Raw genomic sequence first — 17,031 nt, 5'->3', positions numbered from 1 at the left:
TATCATTTCTTCTCCGTCACCAAATTATGCTTTTTTTTAATTAACCACCACCAGTAAATCAGTCATGTTTCCCAATTGATTAACTTGCATTCAAAGCCCCTCAAAGGCAATGAAAGCCATCGAGGATGAGAGGGAGGTAGGGAGAAGGGCAAAGAGATAAATCGAAATGGAGTTGGATGGTCGGAGTCATCCCAGCTCATAAAGTTCAACATGCAATGAGCTTAAACTGCTCTCAATCAACTCCAGAGCTGTTCTGCTTGACCGCTGAAGGACCTGCATCTCTAAAAGTGGCATGGCACATGGTACTCAAATGAGGGCTGGGGAAAAGCCTTGTGTGAAGAGCCCCTCATTTAGAATCGTAGAATCATGAAAGTGCAGAAAGAGGCCATTTGGTCCACTGAGTCTACATTAGCCCTCCAAAGGCATCCCACCCATATCCAGTACCGTCCCAGCACCCTAGCCCATAACCTTGCATTTACCAAGGCCAATCAACCTAGCCTGCACATCCCTGGACACCATGTGCAATTTCCCATATCCAATCCACTAATCCCGCACTCCTTTGGACTGTGGGAGGAAACCGAAGCACCCAGAGGAAACCCACGTAGGCATGGGGAGAATGTGCAAACTCCATTCAGGCAGACACCCAAGGGTGGAATCAAACCCAGGTCTGGGGTGCTATGAGGCCGGAGTGCTAGCCGCTGAACCACCGTGCTGCTTCTCTGATGTGGAAGTTTTCGAGCCCACAGCCAAGCCTGGCCTAATTTCTGGTCCTTCTGTCAAATAATTAGTTTATGAAAGTGGGAGAGGAATGTAGGTATGGATTTTTAGCCACATTATCATGCTCATCACTCACCTTTGACTGATCAAAAGTAAGCTTCGCTTCTTCTAAACAGGGTGGTAGATATCTCCTTCCAAATAGGTTTGCAAGTATGAGAACTAAGGTCTCCATCACGTCCTCTGAAAACAGCTTTGATTCTGTTCATAGGATTAAATCGTAATCTTCTTAGTTGGAGGCTGCTAACAGTGCAGGTTGGTGTCACATAATCAGTGAGACATCCCATCCATTGATTGATTGATTGATTGATTTTTTTTGTCATGTGTACCAAAATACAGTGAAAAGCTTTGTTTGCAAGCAGTGTAGGCAAATCATAGTAGCAAAGAATGTACAGCTCAAAAAGACTTAGACAGTGGCATACAGGCTACATTGCCAGGCAAGATCAACATTAGCATGACCAATTAAGAATTTGAAGAAGGGTGATATCAAATGGAAAGAAAATGTATACAATATTGTGAAGTTCAGCATTAGCTCAGCATTCAGAAGGACCCTCACAAATTCTACAGGTGCACCATAGAAATCATACTGTCTGAGTGTCTCGTAGCTTGGTACGGAAACTGCTCTGACCAAGACAGTAACAAACTACAGAAAGCTGTGAACACAGCCCAGACCATCACACAAGCCAACCTCCCATCCATGGACTTCACCCTCAATTCTCATTGCCATGGAAAAGCAGCTAACATCAAAGACCCCTCCAAACCTGACTGAACTCTCTTCTAACCTCTTCTATCAGGCAGGAAATACAGAAGCTTAAACACACGGACCAACAGATTTAAGAACAGCTTCTTTCCTGCTGTTATTAGACTTCTGAATGGACCTCTCAAATTTCAAATCTATAGTTGATTTGCTTTTGTGCAACTCCTGTGCAGCCATAACCCTGTGTGCACCCGATAGCCTGTATGTCATTGTATGTTATGAACTGCCTGAACTTCAGACAAGACAAAAGTTTTCACTGTACTTATATACATGTGGCAACAATAAATCAAAAACTAAAATAATAGTTTTAGAAACCAGCAAAGGATGATTAAAATATAATAAAGAGGGAGCAATAGGGGAGAAAATCTACAAGGAAATGTGTAAATAGAGAGGAAAAAGCTCTACAACTAGGTAAAAAGGAACAGAATAGTGAAAGTGAGAATTGGTTCCTCAGGAGCTAAGTCTGGGGAATGAATAATGGAAACAAGGAAATAGCACAGGTTTTGAAGAAGCATTTTGTATCTATTTTTGTTAGAGAGAGCACAAAAATAATTCCAAAAAATAATGGAAAACCTTAGATCTTAACAACATCTGCCTACCGACAATGCAAATTGCAATGAGGCAAGAAATTCTCAAGACTATGTAGAGTAGCTCAAGCATCCATATTTCGGTTCCTCACCAATACATGTCAGTATTTTGATTCTCAGTAATGATCTGACATTTGTTGAAACAGTCTTTTGAACAGCATTCAGAAAGAAATAGTCAACAAATAACACCGAGAAAACATATTTCAGGAATATGAGCAAAGCACAAGCTGAGTGCAGGCAATTGGGATAGCTCTTTGGGTGAGCTGAATGGGCTCTATCTGTGCTGTACTACTGTATAATACTATGATAAAGAGATGCTTGAGTCTACATTCTATAGATGAATAACATATACACTAAAGTAAACTTGTGTAATGGCCAGCCCATTACCTATATCCACAAAATCTTTAATTCTTTGCACAATGTATATATAACTCAACACCAAACGTTTGACTCCAAAAGCTTTCCTCTTTTGGATATGTTGTGTGGGTTTTGCAAGAGGCCGAGGTGGAAATAATCCATTGGGCTTTTGATCAATTTTTCTCTGGCTGTTGAAATGTCAGACATATTGGTGGGTATAACACAGTGTGGAGCTGGACGAGCACAGCACCCAGGCAGCATCAGAGGAGCAGGAAAGTTGATGCTTTGGGTGGGAACCCTTCTTCAGAAATGGGGGAAGGGGAAAGGAACTCTGAAATAGACAGAAGAAAGGTGGGGCTGGGGAAGTTAGGTGGGATAATGATAGATGAGTGCAGGGAGGGAGTGGTAGGGATTGGTCAGTGATGTGGGAGGAGTGGATAGGTGGGAGAGAAGATGGGCAGGTTGTGTCAGGTCAAGGAGGTGGGGATGAGAGGGAGGGTTAGTCATGGGGGGAGGCCAGGGGTGGGGAGATTTTGGAGAAACTGGTAAAATCCACATTCAGGCCATTGGGCTGCAGGCTTCTGAGGCGGAATAAGAGGTGCTGTTCCTCCAGTTTCTGGGTGGCCTCACTGTGATACTGGAGGATGCCCAGGATGGACATCTCATCCAGGGAGTGGGAGGGGGAGTTGAAATGGTTCGTGACTGGAAGGTGTTGTCGTTTATCGCATACAGCGTGCAGGTGCTCAACAAAAGTTGTCTAAGAGCCTCTCCTTGGTCTCGCCAAGGTAGTGGAGGCCACATTGGAAGCAACGGATGCAGTAGACCATGTTGTGCAGGTGAACCTCTGTCTGATGTGGAAGGTTTGCTTTGGGCCTTGAGTGGAGGTGAGGGGGGAGGTATGGGGCAGGTGTAGTACCTCCTGTGGTTGCAGGGAAAGGTACTGAGAGTGGTGGGGTTAGTGGGGAGAAGGGGACAAAGGAGTCACGGAGTGAGCGGTCCCTATGAAAGGCAGATGGGGTGGGGAGGAAAATATATCTTTGGCTGTAGGGTCCGATTGTAGGTGGCGGAAGTGGCGGAGAATGATACATTGGATACAGAGGTTGATAGGGTGATATGTGAAGATAGGGGGATTTGTGTCTTTGTTTTTGTTGCGGGGAGGGAATATGAGGGCAGAGGTGTGGAAAAAACATAAGAGATGTGGTTGAGGGCATTTTCAACCACCAAAGGGGGGAAATTATGTTCTTTGAAACAGGAAGACATCTGAGGTGTTCGGGAGTGAAACCCCCCAACTTGGGAGCAGATGGGGGGGGAGGCAGAGGAATTAGGAATCGGGGGTCACATTCTTATAGGAAGTTGGGTGAGAGGAGGTGTAGTCTGAGTAGCTGTGGGAGTCGGTGGGCTTGAAAGAGATATCAGTTTCCAGGTGGTCACCAGAGATGGAGACAGAAAGGTCCAGGAAGGAGACATAGGCATCAGAGATGTTCCAGGTGAATTTAAGATTGGGATGGAAGGTGTTAGTGAAGTGTGTGAACAGTTTGAGCTCCTCGTCAGAGCAGGAGTTAGTACCAATACAGTCATCGATGTAACGGAGGGAGAGGTGGGGTTTAGGGCCTGTGTAAGTGCGGAAGACGGGCTGTTTCCAGTACCCTACAAAGAGGCAGGCATAGCTTGGGCCCAAGCGTGTACCCATGGCCACCCTCTTTGTCTGTAGGAAGTGGGAAGATTTAAAAGAGAAGTTGCTAAGGGTTCAGTTGAGTGGATGAGGGCATCGGTGGAGAGGGACTGATCGGTCCTGCAGGAGAGGAAGAAGCGGAGGGCTTTTAGGCCATCTGCATGGGGAATACAAGCATACAGGGATTGGATGTCCAATGTGAAGATGAGGTGATGGGGACCAGGGAATTAGAAGTCTTGGAGGAGATGAAGGGTGTGGGTAGTCTACTGGACGTAGATGGGGAGTTTGTGGACTAAGCGGGAGAAAACAGAATCAAGGTAAGCGGAGATAAGTTCGGTGGGGCAGGAGCAGGCAGAGACAATGAGTCAGCCAGGGCAGTCAGTTTATGGATTTTGGGAAGGAGATAGAAACGGGCGGTACAGGGTTGGGAAATGATGAGGTTGGAGTCTGTGGGCGGGAGGTCACCTGAGGTGATGAAGTTAAGGATGGTTTGGGAGATGATGTTTTGGCAGTCAGGGGTGGGGTCATGATCAAGGGGGCGGTAGGAGGAGATGTCAGAGGGTTGGTGCCTGATCTCGGCTATGTAAAGGTCAGTGAGCCAATAGCACTACTGCGCACCACCCCCCCACCTCCCCTCATCTGCAGGTTTGATAGTGAAGTCAGGATTGGAGTGTAGGGAGAGGAGGGCTGCACGTTCTGTGGGTAAGAGGTTAGAGTGAGTAAGGGGATGCAGAGGTTGAGGCGATGGCTGTTGCATCAGCAGTCAGAGATGAAAAGTTTGAGGATGGGTAGGGGGCGGTGGTGGAGGTGGTGTCCAGGAGGATGGGCTGTGTTGGAGGCGGGAGAAGGGGTCTGTAGAGGGAGGGTTAGGTTACCGGTTAAAGAAATAAGTGCAGAGGCAGAGGCAGCAGAAATACTGTTCATAGAACATAGAACAATACAGCACAGAACAGGCCCTTCAGCCCACGATGTTGTGCCGACCATTGATCCTCATGTATGCACCCTCAAATTTCTGTGACCATATGCATGTCCAGCAGTCTCTTAAATGTCCCCAATGACCTTGCTTCCACAACTGCTGCTGGCAACGCATTCCATGCTCTCACAACTCTCTGTGTAAAGAACCCGCCTCTGACATCCCCTCTATAGTTTTCTCCAACCAGCTTAAAACTATGACCCCTCGTGTTAGCCATTTCTGCCCTGGGAAATAGTTTCTGGCTATCAACTCTATCTATGCCTCTCATTATCTTGTATACCTCAATTAGGTCCCCTCTCCTCCTCCTTTTCTCCAATGAAAAAAGTCCAAGCTCAGTCAACCTCTCTTCATAAGATAAGCCCTCCAGTCCAGGCAGCATCCTGGTAAACCTCCTCTGAACCGTCTCCAAAGCATCCATATCTTTCCTATAATAGGGTGACCAGAACTGGACGCAGTATTCCAAGTGCGGCCTAACCAAAGTTTTATAGAGCTGCAAGATAATAAAATGTGAGGCTGGATGAACACAGCAGGCCAAGCAGCATCTCAGGAGCACAAAAGCTGACATTTCGGGCCTAGACCCTTCATCAGAGGGGCTCTCTGATGAAGGGTCTAGGCCTGAAACGTCAGCTTTTGTGCTCCTGAGATGCTGCTTGGCCTGCTGTGTTCATCCAGCCTCACATTTTATTATCTTGGAATTCTCCAGCATCTGCAGTTCCCATTATCTCTGATGCTATTTTATAGAGCTGCAACAAGATCTCACAGCTCTTCAACTCAATCCCCCTGTTAATGAAAGCCAAAACACCATATGCTTTCTTAACAACCCTGTCCACTTGGGTGGCCATTTTAAGGGATCTATGTATCTGCACACCAAGATCCCTCTCTTCCTCCACACTGCCAAGAATCCTATCCTTAATCCTGTACTCAGCTTTCAAATTTGACCTTCCAAAATGCATCACCTCACATTTATCCAGGTTGAACTCCATCTGCCACCCCTCAGCCCATCTCTGCATCCTGTCAATGTCCCGCTGCAGCCTACAACAGCCTTCTATCCTGTCAACGACACCTCCAACCTTCGTGTCCTCTGCAAACTTGCTGACCCTCCTTCAATCCCCTCATCCAAGTCATTAATGAAAATTACAAACAGTAGAGGCCCAAGGACAGAGCCCTGTGGAACCCCACTCACCACTGACTTCCAGGCAGAATATTTTCCTTCTACTACCACTTGCTGTCTTCTGTTGGCCAGCCAATTCTGTATCCAAGCAGCTAAGTTCCCCTGTATCCCATTCCTCCTGACCTTCTGAATGAGCCTACCATGGGGAACCTTATCAAATGCCTTGCTGAAGTCCATATACACCACATCCACAGCTCGATCCTCATCAACTTTTCTAGTCACATCCTCAAAGAACTCGATAAGGTTTGTGAGGCATGACCTGCCCCTCACAAAGCCGTGCTGACTGCATTTGATCAAGCCATGCTCTTCCAGATGGTCATAAATCCTATCCCTCAGAATCCTTTCTAACACCTTGCAGACGACAGACGTGAGACTTACTGGCCTGCAATTGCCGGGGATTTCCTTATTTCCTTTCTTGAAGAGAGGAATTACATTTGCCTCTCTCCAGTCCTCAGGTACGACTCCAGTGGAGAGCGAGGATGCAAAGATCTTCGCAAGTGGCGAAGCAATTGCATTTCTCGTTTCCCAAAGCAGCCGAGGACAAATCTGGTCTAGGCCTGGCGACTTGTCAATCTTAATGTTTGACAAAATTTTCAGCACATCAGCTTCCTCTATCTCTATCCATTCCAGCATGCACACCTGCTCTTCAAAGGTTTCATTCACTACAAAGTTTGTTTCTTTCGTAAAGACAGAAGCAAAAAACTCATTTAGGGCTTCCCCTACCTCCTCAGACTCCACACACAAGTTCCCTATGCTATCCCTGATCGGCCCTACTCTTTCTTTGACCATTCTCTTATTCCTCACATAAGTGTAAAATGCCTTTGTGTTCTCCCTAATCCGTTCGGCCAAGCCTTTCTTGTGCCCCTTCCTGGCTCTCCTCAGACCATTTTTGAGCTCTTTCCTCGCCTGCCTGTAATCCTCTAGAGCTGAGCTTGACCCTAGCTTCCTCCACCTTATGTAAGCTACCTTCTTCCTTTTCACAAGAAGCTCCACCGCTCTCATCATCCAAGGTTCCTTTATCTTACCCCTTCTTGCCTATCTCAGAGGGACATATTTATTCATTACTCGCAACAACTGTTCCTTAAACAGTCTCCACATGTCTATAGTGCCTTTACCATGAACAATTGCTCCCAGTCCATGCTTCCTAACTCATGTCTAATCGCATCACAGTTTCCTCTTCCCCAATTAAATATCCTCCCATTTTGCCTAATCCTCTCTTTTCCATAGCTATGTAGAATGTGAGGCAGTTATGGTCACTATCACCAAAATGCTCTCCCACCACAAGATCTGATACCTGCCCCGGCTCGTTTCCGAGCACCAAGTCTAGAATGGCCTCTCCCCTCATCGGCCTGTCAACGTACTGCGTTAGGAAACCCTCCTGAACACACCTTACAAAAACAGCTCCATTCAAATCTTCTGCTCGAAGGAGGTTCCAATCAATATTAGGAAAGTTAAAGTCACCCATTACAACAACCCTACTACGTCCACACTTTTCCAAAATCTGCCGACCTATGCTTTCTTCAATCTCCCTGCTGCTATTGGGGGGCCTGTAGTAAACCCCTAACGAGGTGACTACTCCCTTGCTGTTCCTAATTTCCACCCATACTGACTCAGTAGGCAGATCTTCCTCGACAATGGAAGCTTCTGTAGCTGTGATACCCTCTCTGATTAGTAGTGCTACACCCCCTCCTCTTTTTCCCCCCTCCCTATTCTTTTTAAATGTTCTAAACTCTGGAACATCCAGCAACCATTCCTGCCCATGAGAAACCCATGTCTCTGTTATGGCCACAACATCATAGCACCAGGTACTGACCCATGCTGTAAGTTCATCACTTTTATTCCTGATACTCCTTGCGTTAAAGCAAACACACTTTAACTGATCCCTTGGTTCCTTCCCAGGAAAATCCTTCCCACTAGCTGGTCTACCTCTTGCTACTGCCTCACCTGCATCAACTCTCACCTCCGGTATACAGCTCAGGTTCCCACCCCCCTGCCATACTAGTTTAAACCCTCTCGAACGACTCGAAGTCCAGGCGTGAGCGGTATTCATTGATATTCAGGTGGAAGGGGATGAATGTGAATCCTTCACTGAGGACTGACCATTCATCCTTAGTGAGGGGGAGGCCTGGGGAAATGGTGAATACCTGGCAGGTCTTGAGGCTGGGGCTGGTGTTAAGCTGGTGTCTGGGTTGGAGCTGGGTGTGTGTTAGTGATGTCATCAGCATTGTCAGCGGGGCGGTGGGTGCACTCACAGACTGGTAGGTAACCTGGAATAACCATTCTGTGCTGAATTCAGGACCCTGGTCAGCAACCTGGATCAATGTCATTGCCAGCACTTCAGAAGGCCCAAAAATCCAGCAGGGTACTCAACCCCTTCAAAAGTATTACTGTTACAAAGGGCGCCCCCTTTGCCTATAAGTCAGTTTCAAACATGCAAATCTTGCACAACCAGATACAGTAGTTACGTCACAGAAACACAAATTCGCTATTTTGCAAATGAAGGCCATTTTATTCATCATGTTTGTTTGTTGCATAAGCCACATGACCTAATGACAAACTCCTGCTTTCCCCCCCCCATGTCTCTGCACCAAATAATATCCAAATTTCTATCCATTGCCCCTCTTGAATGTCTCAATTAAATCCTTCTCCACCGCACTTCCAGGCAGTAAGTTCCACACCCTAACTGCTCCCTGAGTGAAAAGTCTTTTTCCTCACATCATTTTCGCTTCTTTTGCAGATAACTTTAATGCCCTCTTGTTCTTTTACAAAAGGGAACAGCTTCTCCCTATTTACTCTATCCTGGCCACTCACAATTTAAAAATAGTCTATCAAATCTCGCCTCAGCCTTCTTCTCTCTAAGAAGAACAATGCCAACTTCTCCAATTCATCTTTGTAATTGCAGCTTCTCACTCATGTAAATCACTTCCGGATGCTCACCTATGCAACTCTTACACAAGCACATGCAGTAGTTATTTCAAAGAAGCACAGATTTGCTATGCATTCACATCTTTCTTTTAATGTGACAACCACAGTGGAACACAATACTTCAGCCGACGTCCAACAAATGTCATGTGCAACTTCAACAGCACCTCCTTGCTCTTATACTCTATGCCCCTAGTATTAAAGCCCAATGTATGTATTTATCTTATTAACTGCTTTGAATTGTTTAAATGCATTTTGCAGAAGTGCACTGTTTCCACTAGCAGGAGAGACTCAGATCCAAGGGTAAAGCCTCAGAGTATAGGAACAATCCTTCGGAATTGGGATGAGAAGGAATTTCTTCAGTTAATCTGTGGAACTCGTTGCTGCAGAGGGCTGTGGGGGCCAAGTCATTGATTGTATTTAAGACAGAGATAGATAAGTTCTTGATTACTAAGAGGACAACAGTTACTGGGAGAAGATAGGAGAATGGGCTTGAGAAAAGTCTTAGTCATGGTCAAATGGCAGAGCTGAGTCAATGGGCCGAATGCCCTAATTCTGCTACTATATCTTATCACGTTAATAAAACCAGAAAAGTAACTCTTAAGCTATGGGGAGGTAGCAGGGCAGCGTGGAATTAATTGGTCAGCTCTTTCTAGGAGCCAGTGAAGCTATGATGGGCAATAAGACTTTGTCTGTTGTGAGGTTCTATGATCCTTTAAGAAGTCCTGGGTGTTTTTTAGATTTAGAAAATTTCAATGACTTTCAGCTTTCCATCTCAGCTTCCCGGGGCATCCATATTTATCTTCTGCTGTGACCCTTTGCACAAGTGACTGGGAGGGTGCCATTCTGGCTTGATTTCTCAAGTCATAGGCAGCACCATCTGGCATCCTCTAAATAAAACCGGAGGAGGCAGATCAGAGGGGGGCACCAAATTCATCCACATTTCAGCTCAGTGTCCGGATCAGAAAGGAAAGCAAATAAGAAACAGCCAGTCTTTCATCAGCAAGTACGAAACCAGGGAGTTGCCCTATCGGGAGAACTCTGGTTGAACTGTATTGACAAAACCAGCCGAGAAACAGGGTGAAGCATCAGGAGACAATTACTGAGCCTTCAAGCAGCAAGCGCACATTATTGTGTTGGCATGTTGTGCATCTACGCATCTCACATTCCCTGGAGGAATGAGCCACCAGAAAACACCACGGCGATACTCTGTGTGTGTGCAAGTCTGTGTGTGTGTGCAGGTCTGTGTGTGTGTGCAGGTCTGTGTGTGTGTGCAAGTCTGTGTGTGTGTGCACGTCTGTGTGTGTGTACAGGTCTGTGTGTGTGTGCAAGTCTGTGTGTGTGTGCAAGCCTGTGTGTGTGTGCAGGTCTGTGTGTGTGTGCAGATCAGTGTGTGTGTCAGTGTGTGTGTGTGCGTGCGTGTCTGTGTGTGTGTGTGTCAGTGTGTATGTGTGTCTGTGTGTGTGTGCAGGTCTGTGTGTGTGTGTGCAGGTCTGTGTGTGTGTGCAAGTCTGTGTGTGTGTGCAGGTCTGTGTGTGTGTGCAAGTCTGTTTGTGGGCGTGTGTGAGTGTGTGTGTGTGTGTGTGTGTCAGTGTGTGTGTCAGTGTGTGTGTGTGTGTGTGCGTGCGTGTCTGTGTGTGTGTCTGTGTGTGTGCAAGTGTGCGTGTGTGTGCAAGTGTGTGTGTGTGTCAGTGTGTGTGTGTGTCTGTGTGTGTGTGTTTGTGTTTGTGTGTGTTTGTGTGTGTGCATGTCTGTGTGTGTGTGTCAGTGTGTGTGTGTTTGTGCGTGTGCGTGTCTGTGTGTGTTTGTGTGTGCATGTCTGTGTGTGTCTGTGTGTGTGTGTCTGTGTGTGTGTGTCAGTGTGCGTGTGTCAGTGTGTGTGTGCGCGCGCGTCTGTGTGTGTGTGTGTCAGTGTGTGTCTGTGTCTGTGTGTGTGTGTGCAAGTGTGTGTGTGTGTTTGTGTGTGTGCGTGTCTCTGTGTGTGTGTGTGTGTTTGTGTGTGTGTGTGTGTGTGTGTGTGTTTTTGTGTGTGTGTGTGGCTGTGTGTGTGTGTCTGTGTGTGTGTGTGTGTGTGTGTGTGTGTGTGTGTGTTCGTGTGTGTGCGTGGCTGTGTGTGTGTGTTTGTGTGTGCGTGTCTGTGTGTGTGTGTGTGTCCCTGTGTGTGTGTGTGTTTTGTGTGTGTGTGTCAGTATGTGTGTGTGTGTGTGTGTGTGTTGTGTGTTTAATGTATGTGCGTGCCTGTTTGTATGTGCATGCCTGTGTGTGTGCATGTGTGTCTGTCAGCGAGTGTGCGAGTGTGTGTTTTATGTGTCTGTGTGTGCGTGCGTGTCATGGCACTGGGTCTGCCCTTCCTGACTAAGACAGAGATCACATCTGATTGAATGTTTGTTCCGTGCAATCTCCTGGGCTGAATTCTATTTGTCTGGTGGTAGTTAGGATAGAAATGCTCTGGATTTAATCTTTCCTTAAATGGTTTTGGGTTTCTCCTTTTCTTGTGGGAGGTTGCATGGCTACTGGGGAAGTTTCCAGCCAGGACACGCAGATCCTAATAAGGGTGAAACAGCTTTGAGGAGTCATTGAGCTCGTCCCTGCCCTTAACTTTCAATATTCAGGAATACTTCTTCCTGCTATGCAGAGTATTGTTTGACCCAATCTCTAGCACTCATGCTCTTTGCTGAACAGTGAATGGGTTCACAGCTTGTCCAGCTGCTTTGGCACTACTGCTTTGGGAATGCTGCATTGCTGAAGTCACTTAACCACACTTCCGGTCAAAGTTATCTATCCTGCAGCCTGATTTAAAGGGCTGGGGGAGGAGTAGGGAACAGATTCTCAGCTCAGTCACCCTTTTCGTCCTTTTCCCATGGTGGATCAGGTCCTTAAAGCATGATAAGAGGACCTTTGGCCCATCTGATTGATGGAAGCCTCATTTTACTCATGCATGTAGGATTTCCACTTATGGACCAGCCACATGGTCCCTCAGGCCAAGGAGCTCTTGCCCCATCCCAGAAATTTACCGACAAATGCTTTCAACTCACTTCTTTTCAGAGGCTGACAGATTTTGTGCAGCAGACCTTCCACCAGGAAATGGATGAAGACAAAGTTGGCTGGTTCATGATAATGTATGTGCATCACCAGGCCTGCAAATCCCTGAGGCTGACCCTCTCGGTCCAGATAGCCCTAGAGCAACCAATCATTGAATTCAGTTAGCATCTTGTTTTACTCTTTAGCCAAAATTACAATATTACTATTCACTTTGAACATACGTTTTCTCTCATTCAAGAGGAAAAGACTTGCATTTGGACACTATATCCTAAAGCATTTTACAGCTGAAATTATACAATACCCTACAGTGTGGAAGCAGGCCATTCAGCCCATCGAGTCTACACTTAATGCTCCAAAGGTCATCCAACCCAGACACATCCCCTTACCCTATCCCTGCATTTCCCGTGGCTAACCCAGCTAACCTGCGCTTTGGCCTGTGTGAGGAACCCACAGCACCCAGGGAAAAACCACACAGACATTTCCACAGACTGGAACTGAATGCAGATTCCTAGAGCTGTGAGGCAGCAATGCTAACCACTAAAACACTCTTTTAAAGTATTGTCCACAGTGTAACGTAATAGCCAGTTTGTGCACAACAAGCTTTCACGTAAGTTGTTTGCATATCGCCTGCGGGAACTGGCTGAAAAAGCTGCTCTCTGTTGCCTGAGAAATATTGACTGGTTTGGGCACCAGGGGTAATTTCTCTCAAGTAGAGCCACTGAGCATCTGTTTCTGCTTTCATTTAAATGTCTCAATCAATGCAAAAGCGGGAGGTGACGGTGATACGACATTATCACTAGACTCCTAACCCAGGGGTCCTAGCTAAGGGGACATGGTTCAAATCCTATCAATGCAGATGGAGAAATTTGAATTTTGGGGGTCTGCTGGCTGGGGTGCATAGTTATGCCAATCACACGGTTTTAATTCCCATACTACCTCAGGCTAGGATCAAGCTCCGTCTTTCAATCCCTCCTGTCTGCTCAGTTGTGGGGACCCTCAGGTTAAACCATCACCAGTCGGCGCTCTCTCTCTGTCCGTCTCTCTAATGGGTGACCAGCTCTCTGTGACTATGACAACTTTCCATTTTACTGCTACATGCCAAGCAGTTAAAAGTGCTGTTTTTCAGCTGAGATGCCCAATCAAGGCCCTACCTACTCTTCAGAGGGATGTAAATGATCCCAGGGCTACTGTCTGGAAGAAGATTGTTGGAGTTCCAAATCCACGCAGCAGCCTGACCTCCCCATCCTGCCTGGACCCATATTCAACCCTCAAACAATATCACAAAGAGAGATTAACCTATCATTGATCATGTTGCTGTTTATGGAAGAGTCAAAAAATGTGGGAGCTGGAAAAATCACAGCAGGTCAGGTAGCACTTGAATCAGAAATTTCTCCTCATCTGTGTCCTAAATGGTTTACCACTGTTTCTTAGACTGTGAGCCCTGACTGTGAATACCCCAGAACATCTTCCTGCATCTTACCCTATTTTGTCTTGTTGGTATTTTATACTTTTCTGTGTGATTCTCCCCTTCATTCTTCTGAAATTCAGAGAATATAATTCGAACCGATTTAACCTATCCTCATATGTAAATCCCACCATCCCAGGAATTATTTAACACCAAAATGTTAATCCTGTCCTGTGTAATGATGCTGAGGCTTTAAGAGGTTATTTTGCTCGTTTTTTATATCGTGAATTTTGAGAACTAACATGCCAAGTTGGAAAGCCAGTAAAGTAATCTGCTTGTGAGGCCATAGGGCTTTTTTTAAAAAGTGGAACAATAGATGCATCCTGGCTGGGTTGATCCAATTTTTAAAGAACAGGATTTCTAGATATTTTCTTTTAGCTTTTAGCTTCATCCTGTCTCAGCTACAGCTAGAAGTTGGGATTTCTCTCTGCTGTTGGGTTACTTGTGAAACAAATCTAATTTCCCAAATTTTCGGTTTATTGATAAGAGATGTGTTTATAGAGTCCCTACAGCTTGGAAACAGGCCATTCAACCCAATAAGTCCACACCAACTTTCCAATGAGCATCCCACACAGACTAAACACCCCCTCCTCCATCCTTGTAACCCTGCGTTCCCCAATGACTAATCCACATAATCTATATATCCCGGACACAATGAGCAATTTAGTATGGCCAAACTACATAACCTGCGCATCTTTGGACTGTGGGAGGAAACCAGAGCACCCAAAGGAAACCAATGCAGACCCAGGGAGAATGTGCAAACTCCATACAGACAGTCACCTGAGGGTGGAATCAAACCCAGGTCCCTAGCCCTGTGAGGCAACAGTGCTAACCACTGAGCCACTGTGCCACCCAGAGAGTGTGCTATGTTGGAACAGTTAATGAGTAATATGTACTGTATGTATTGTTTGGTCAAGTTTTCCAATAGAGTTGTTATTCTAAATTCCTTTTCTTTTCATTGAATTTTAACTATTGTATTTGAATAAATGGTGTTTTACTTAACATTGAGTAAAATCTTTTGAGGAGGTTTAATCTGGTCAATAACACCTGTCTCAGGATTTATAACAGTGTTGTGCAAGTATACATACAGTTTGTTTAACCCTACAATGGTGCAAAGATTGGAATTTGGAAATGATGTAACGTCATACATCCATCAATGTGCCAATTACGGCATCACTTTCTGATGTAACTGACAAATCCAGATTAAGTTTAACTTTTGAAAGCGGATTTCCCTTTTTGGAGGGAGGTGAGAGATAATTTTACTATCACCTGGAAACCCTTGGAGCTGACACTATTCCCTCAGCTATAACTTCACGGGAATGTTATAGGAAGGATATTTTTAAGCTGGCGAGGGTTCACAAGAGATTTACCAGGATGTTGCCAGGAATGGGCGGTTTGAGTTATAATGAGGAGCCAGATAAACTGGGACGTTTGTTCACCGGAGCGTAGGAGGTTGGTGTGGGGGGCGCCAGGGGCGCAGGGGGGCTGGGGTTACCTTATAGATGTTTATAAATCGATGAGCAGGGTATAGATACGTTGAATAGCAGGAGGCTTTTCTTTAGGCCGGGGTAGTTCAAGACAAGAGGGCATATTTTTAAGAATGTGAGGGGGATGATTTTTAAAAAATGAGGGGCAATCATTTTACACAGGCAGTGCTTTTATGTGGAATGAACTTCCAAACATAGTCATAGATGTGGCTGCATTTATTAATCATAAGGGCCTTTTGGATAGGGGCATGAATAAGAAATATTTTGGAAGGATACGGACCGGGAGCAGGCAGGTGGGATTGGTTTAATTTGGGATAATGATCAACATGGGCTGGTTGGCCCAAAGACTGTGCTTCTATGCTGCATGACTCCATGGCTCGATAAGTGAGGAGATTGGGAATTTAGGTATACTTCCAGCAATGGAATACCAGGAATTGGAAGCAGAGTCCTAATTATTTGAGCCAGGATGTTGCAAAAACCTGGGAGTTCTCTTGACATGGCAGATTATATGTGACATTGATCAACTCACTTCTCTGAGCAGAAACTGCAGAGAGAACAGGAAGTAGAATTTAACAATGTTCTGCTTTTTGGGTTGATTGAAGGCCATCATGGAATGTTGTAGGACTGAAAGTACCTGTTAAGACAAAAGATTATTCTAAAATCAAACATGGTAAGACAAACATTACATCAATGAAGAAGACATCCTCTCACTGTTTCGGCTGTTTATTCCATTCATGACCTCAGCCCACTTACTGCCTTGTCTTGTCCTCTCTCTCAACTCTTGTCTTTTCTCTGTTCCCCTTCTGCGTCCTCCATCCTTCTATCTCCCCAACTTCCTCCCATCTTGCTCCTCTTCCATAGCCATCCCTTCCTTCTCAGAAACACACTCACATTCAGACAATTCTCACTCTCGCCTTCACTCTCAACTATTAGGTATCAATGAACGAAAGAGAGAGAGAAAACACACAAGAGAGAGTGAGAGTGAAACTGAGACAAAGAGAGAGAGAAAATTGAAACTCCCTCCCTGATAGCATTGTGGGTCAATCTATCCAATCCTACACAACAGGGATGACAAGGAGATAATTACAATTGCTCTGTTTTGAAGATGTTTAGTTTAATGGCATCCAAGACAGTCCTGCAGAATTAACAAAGATAACTGACTGTCAACATTGAAATGCAGAGAGGTAAGATGTGTTGAGAATTAGCTTGATTAGTCGAGATACAGTAATCACAGAAAGCAGAATTACTTCAGATTAATGCATAGTGGTGGGTTACAAGGGGTACAGATTCAAATTGTCACCACAACATAGAGTGGGAAAAGATTTGTTTTGTGCAGTAACTTTTCAGGATTGCAGTGTGTTTTCATGCATTTTATAGCCAATGAAATGCTTTCAAAGTCTGGTCATTGTTGTAACGCATGAAAATGTAACAGCCCAAAGCAAGGTCCTACATAGTTTGTTGTGTCAAAATTCTGGAATTCCCTCCTAAAGGGCATTGTCGATCAACCTACAGCACGTGAGCTGCAGCATGTTTAAGAAGGCAGCTCACCACAAATATAACTCCACCATTACCAAGTCAGCCTTTATCTACATGTGGAAAGCCTTGACACTGCTACAGTTCCCTCACAGCAAGCTCTCAGAGTAAACAGGATCCCTAAAACTCCTGTTCTTATCTGTCAGCCAGGACTCCCTGATTGAGCCAGATTAACATCCCCAGTCAGGGAACTCACATTCCGTGATGTCCACCTGGCTGACCTTGTAATGATCATTACAACCACCAGCTTGTCAATGGGCAACTGGGACTGGGCAACAAATGCTGGTTTAG

General features: G+C 45.5%; 1 protein-coding gene across 1 annotated transcript in view; it reads right to left on the bottom strand.

The window, feature by feature from the left end:
* The window catches only part of LOC125449328 (probable ATP-dependent RNA helicase DDX60), a 143,554-nt gene that overhangs the window by 23,713 nt on the left and 102,810 nt on the right, over window positions 1–17,031 (bottom strand). The window contains exons 30-32 of the mRNA XM_048525033.2: window positions 15,737–15,841; window positions 12,249–12,390; window positions 854–975 (exon numbers count right to left, since the gene is read on the bottom strand). Of these exons, the coding sequence (XP_048380990.1) occupies window positions 854–975; window positions 12,249–12,390; window positions 15,737–15,841 (369 nt within the window). The remainder of the gene's footprint in view (window positions 1–853; window positions 976–12,248; window positions 12,391–15,736; window positions 15,842–17,031) is intronic.

Source organism: Stegostoma tigrinum, chromosome 3, assembly GCF_030684315.1.
Source record: "Stegostoma tigrinum isolate sSteTig4 chromosome 3, sSteTig4.hap1, whole genome shotgun sequence".
NCBI classification, from domain to species: domain Eukaryota; kingdom Metazoa; phylum Chordata; class Chondrichthyes; order Orectolobiformes; family Stegostomatidae; genus Stegostoma; species Stegostoma tigrinum.
The sequence above is the reverse complement of the archived record's forward strand: the minus strand, read 5'-3'. Positions and strand labels throughout refer to the sequence as shown.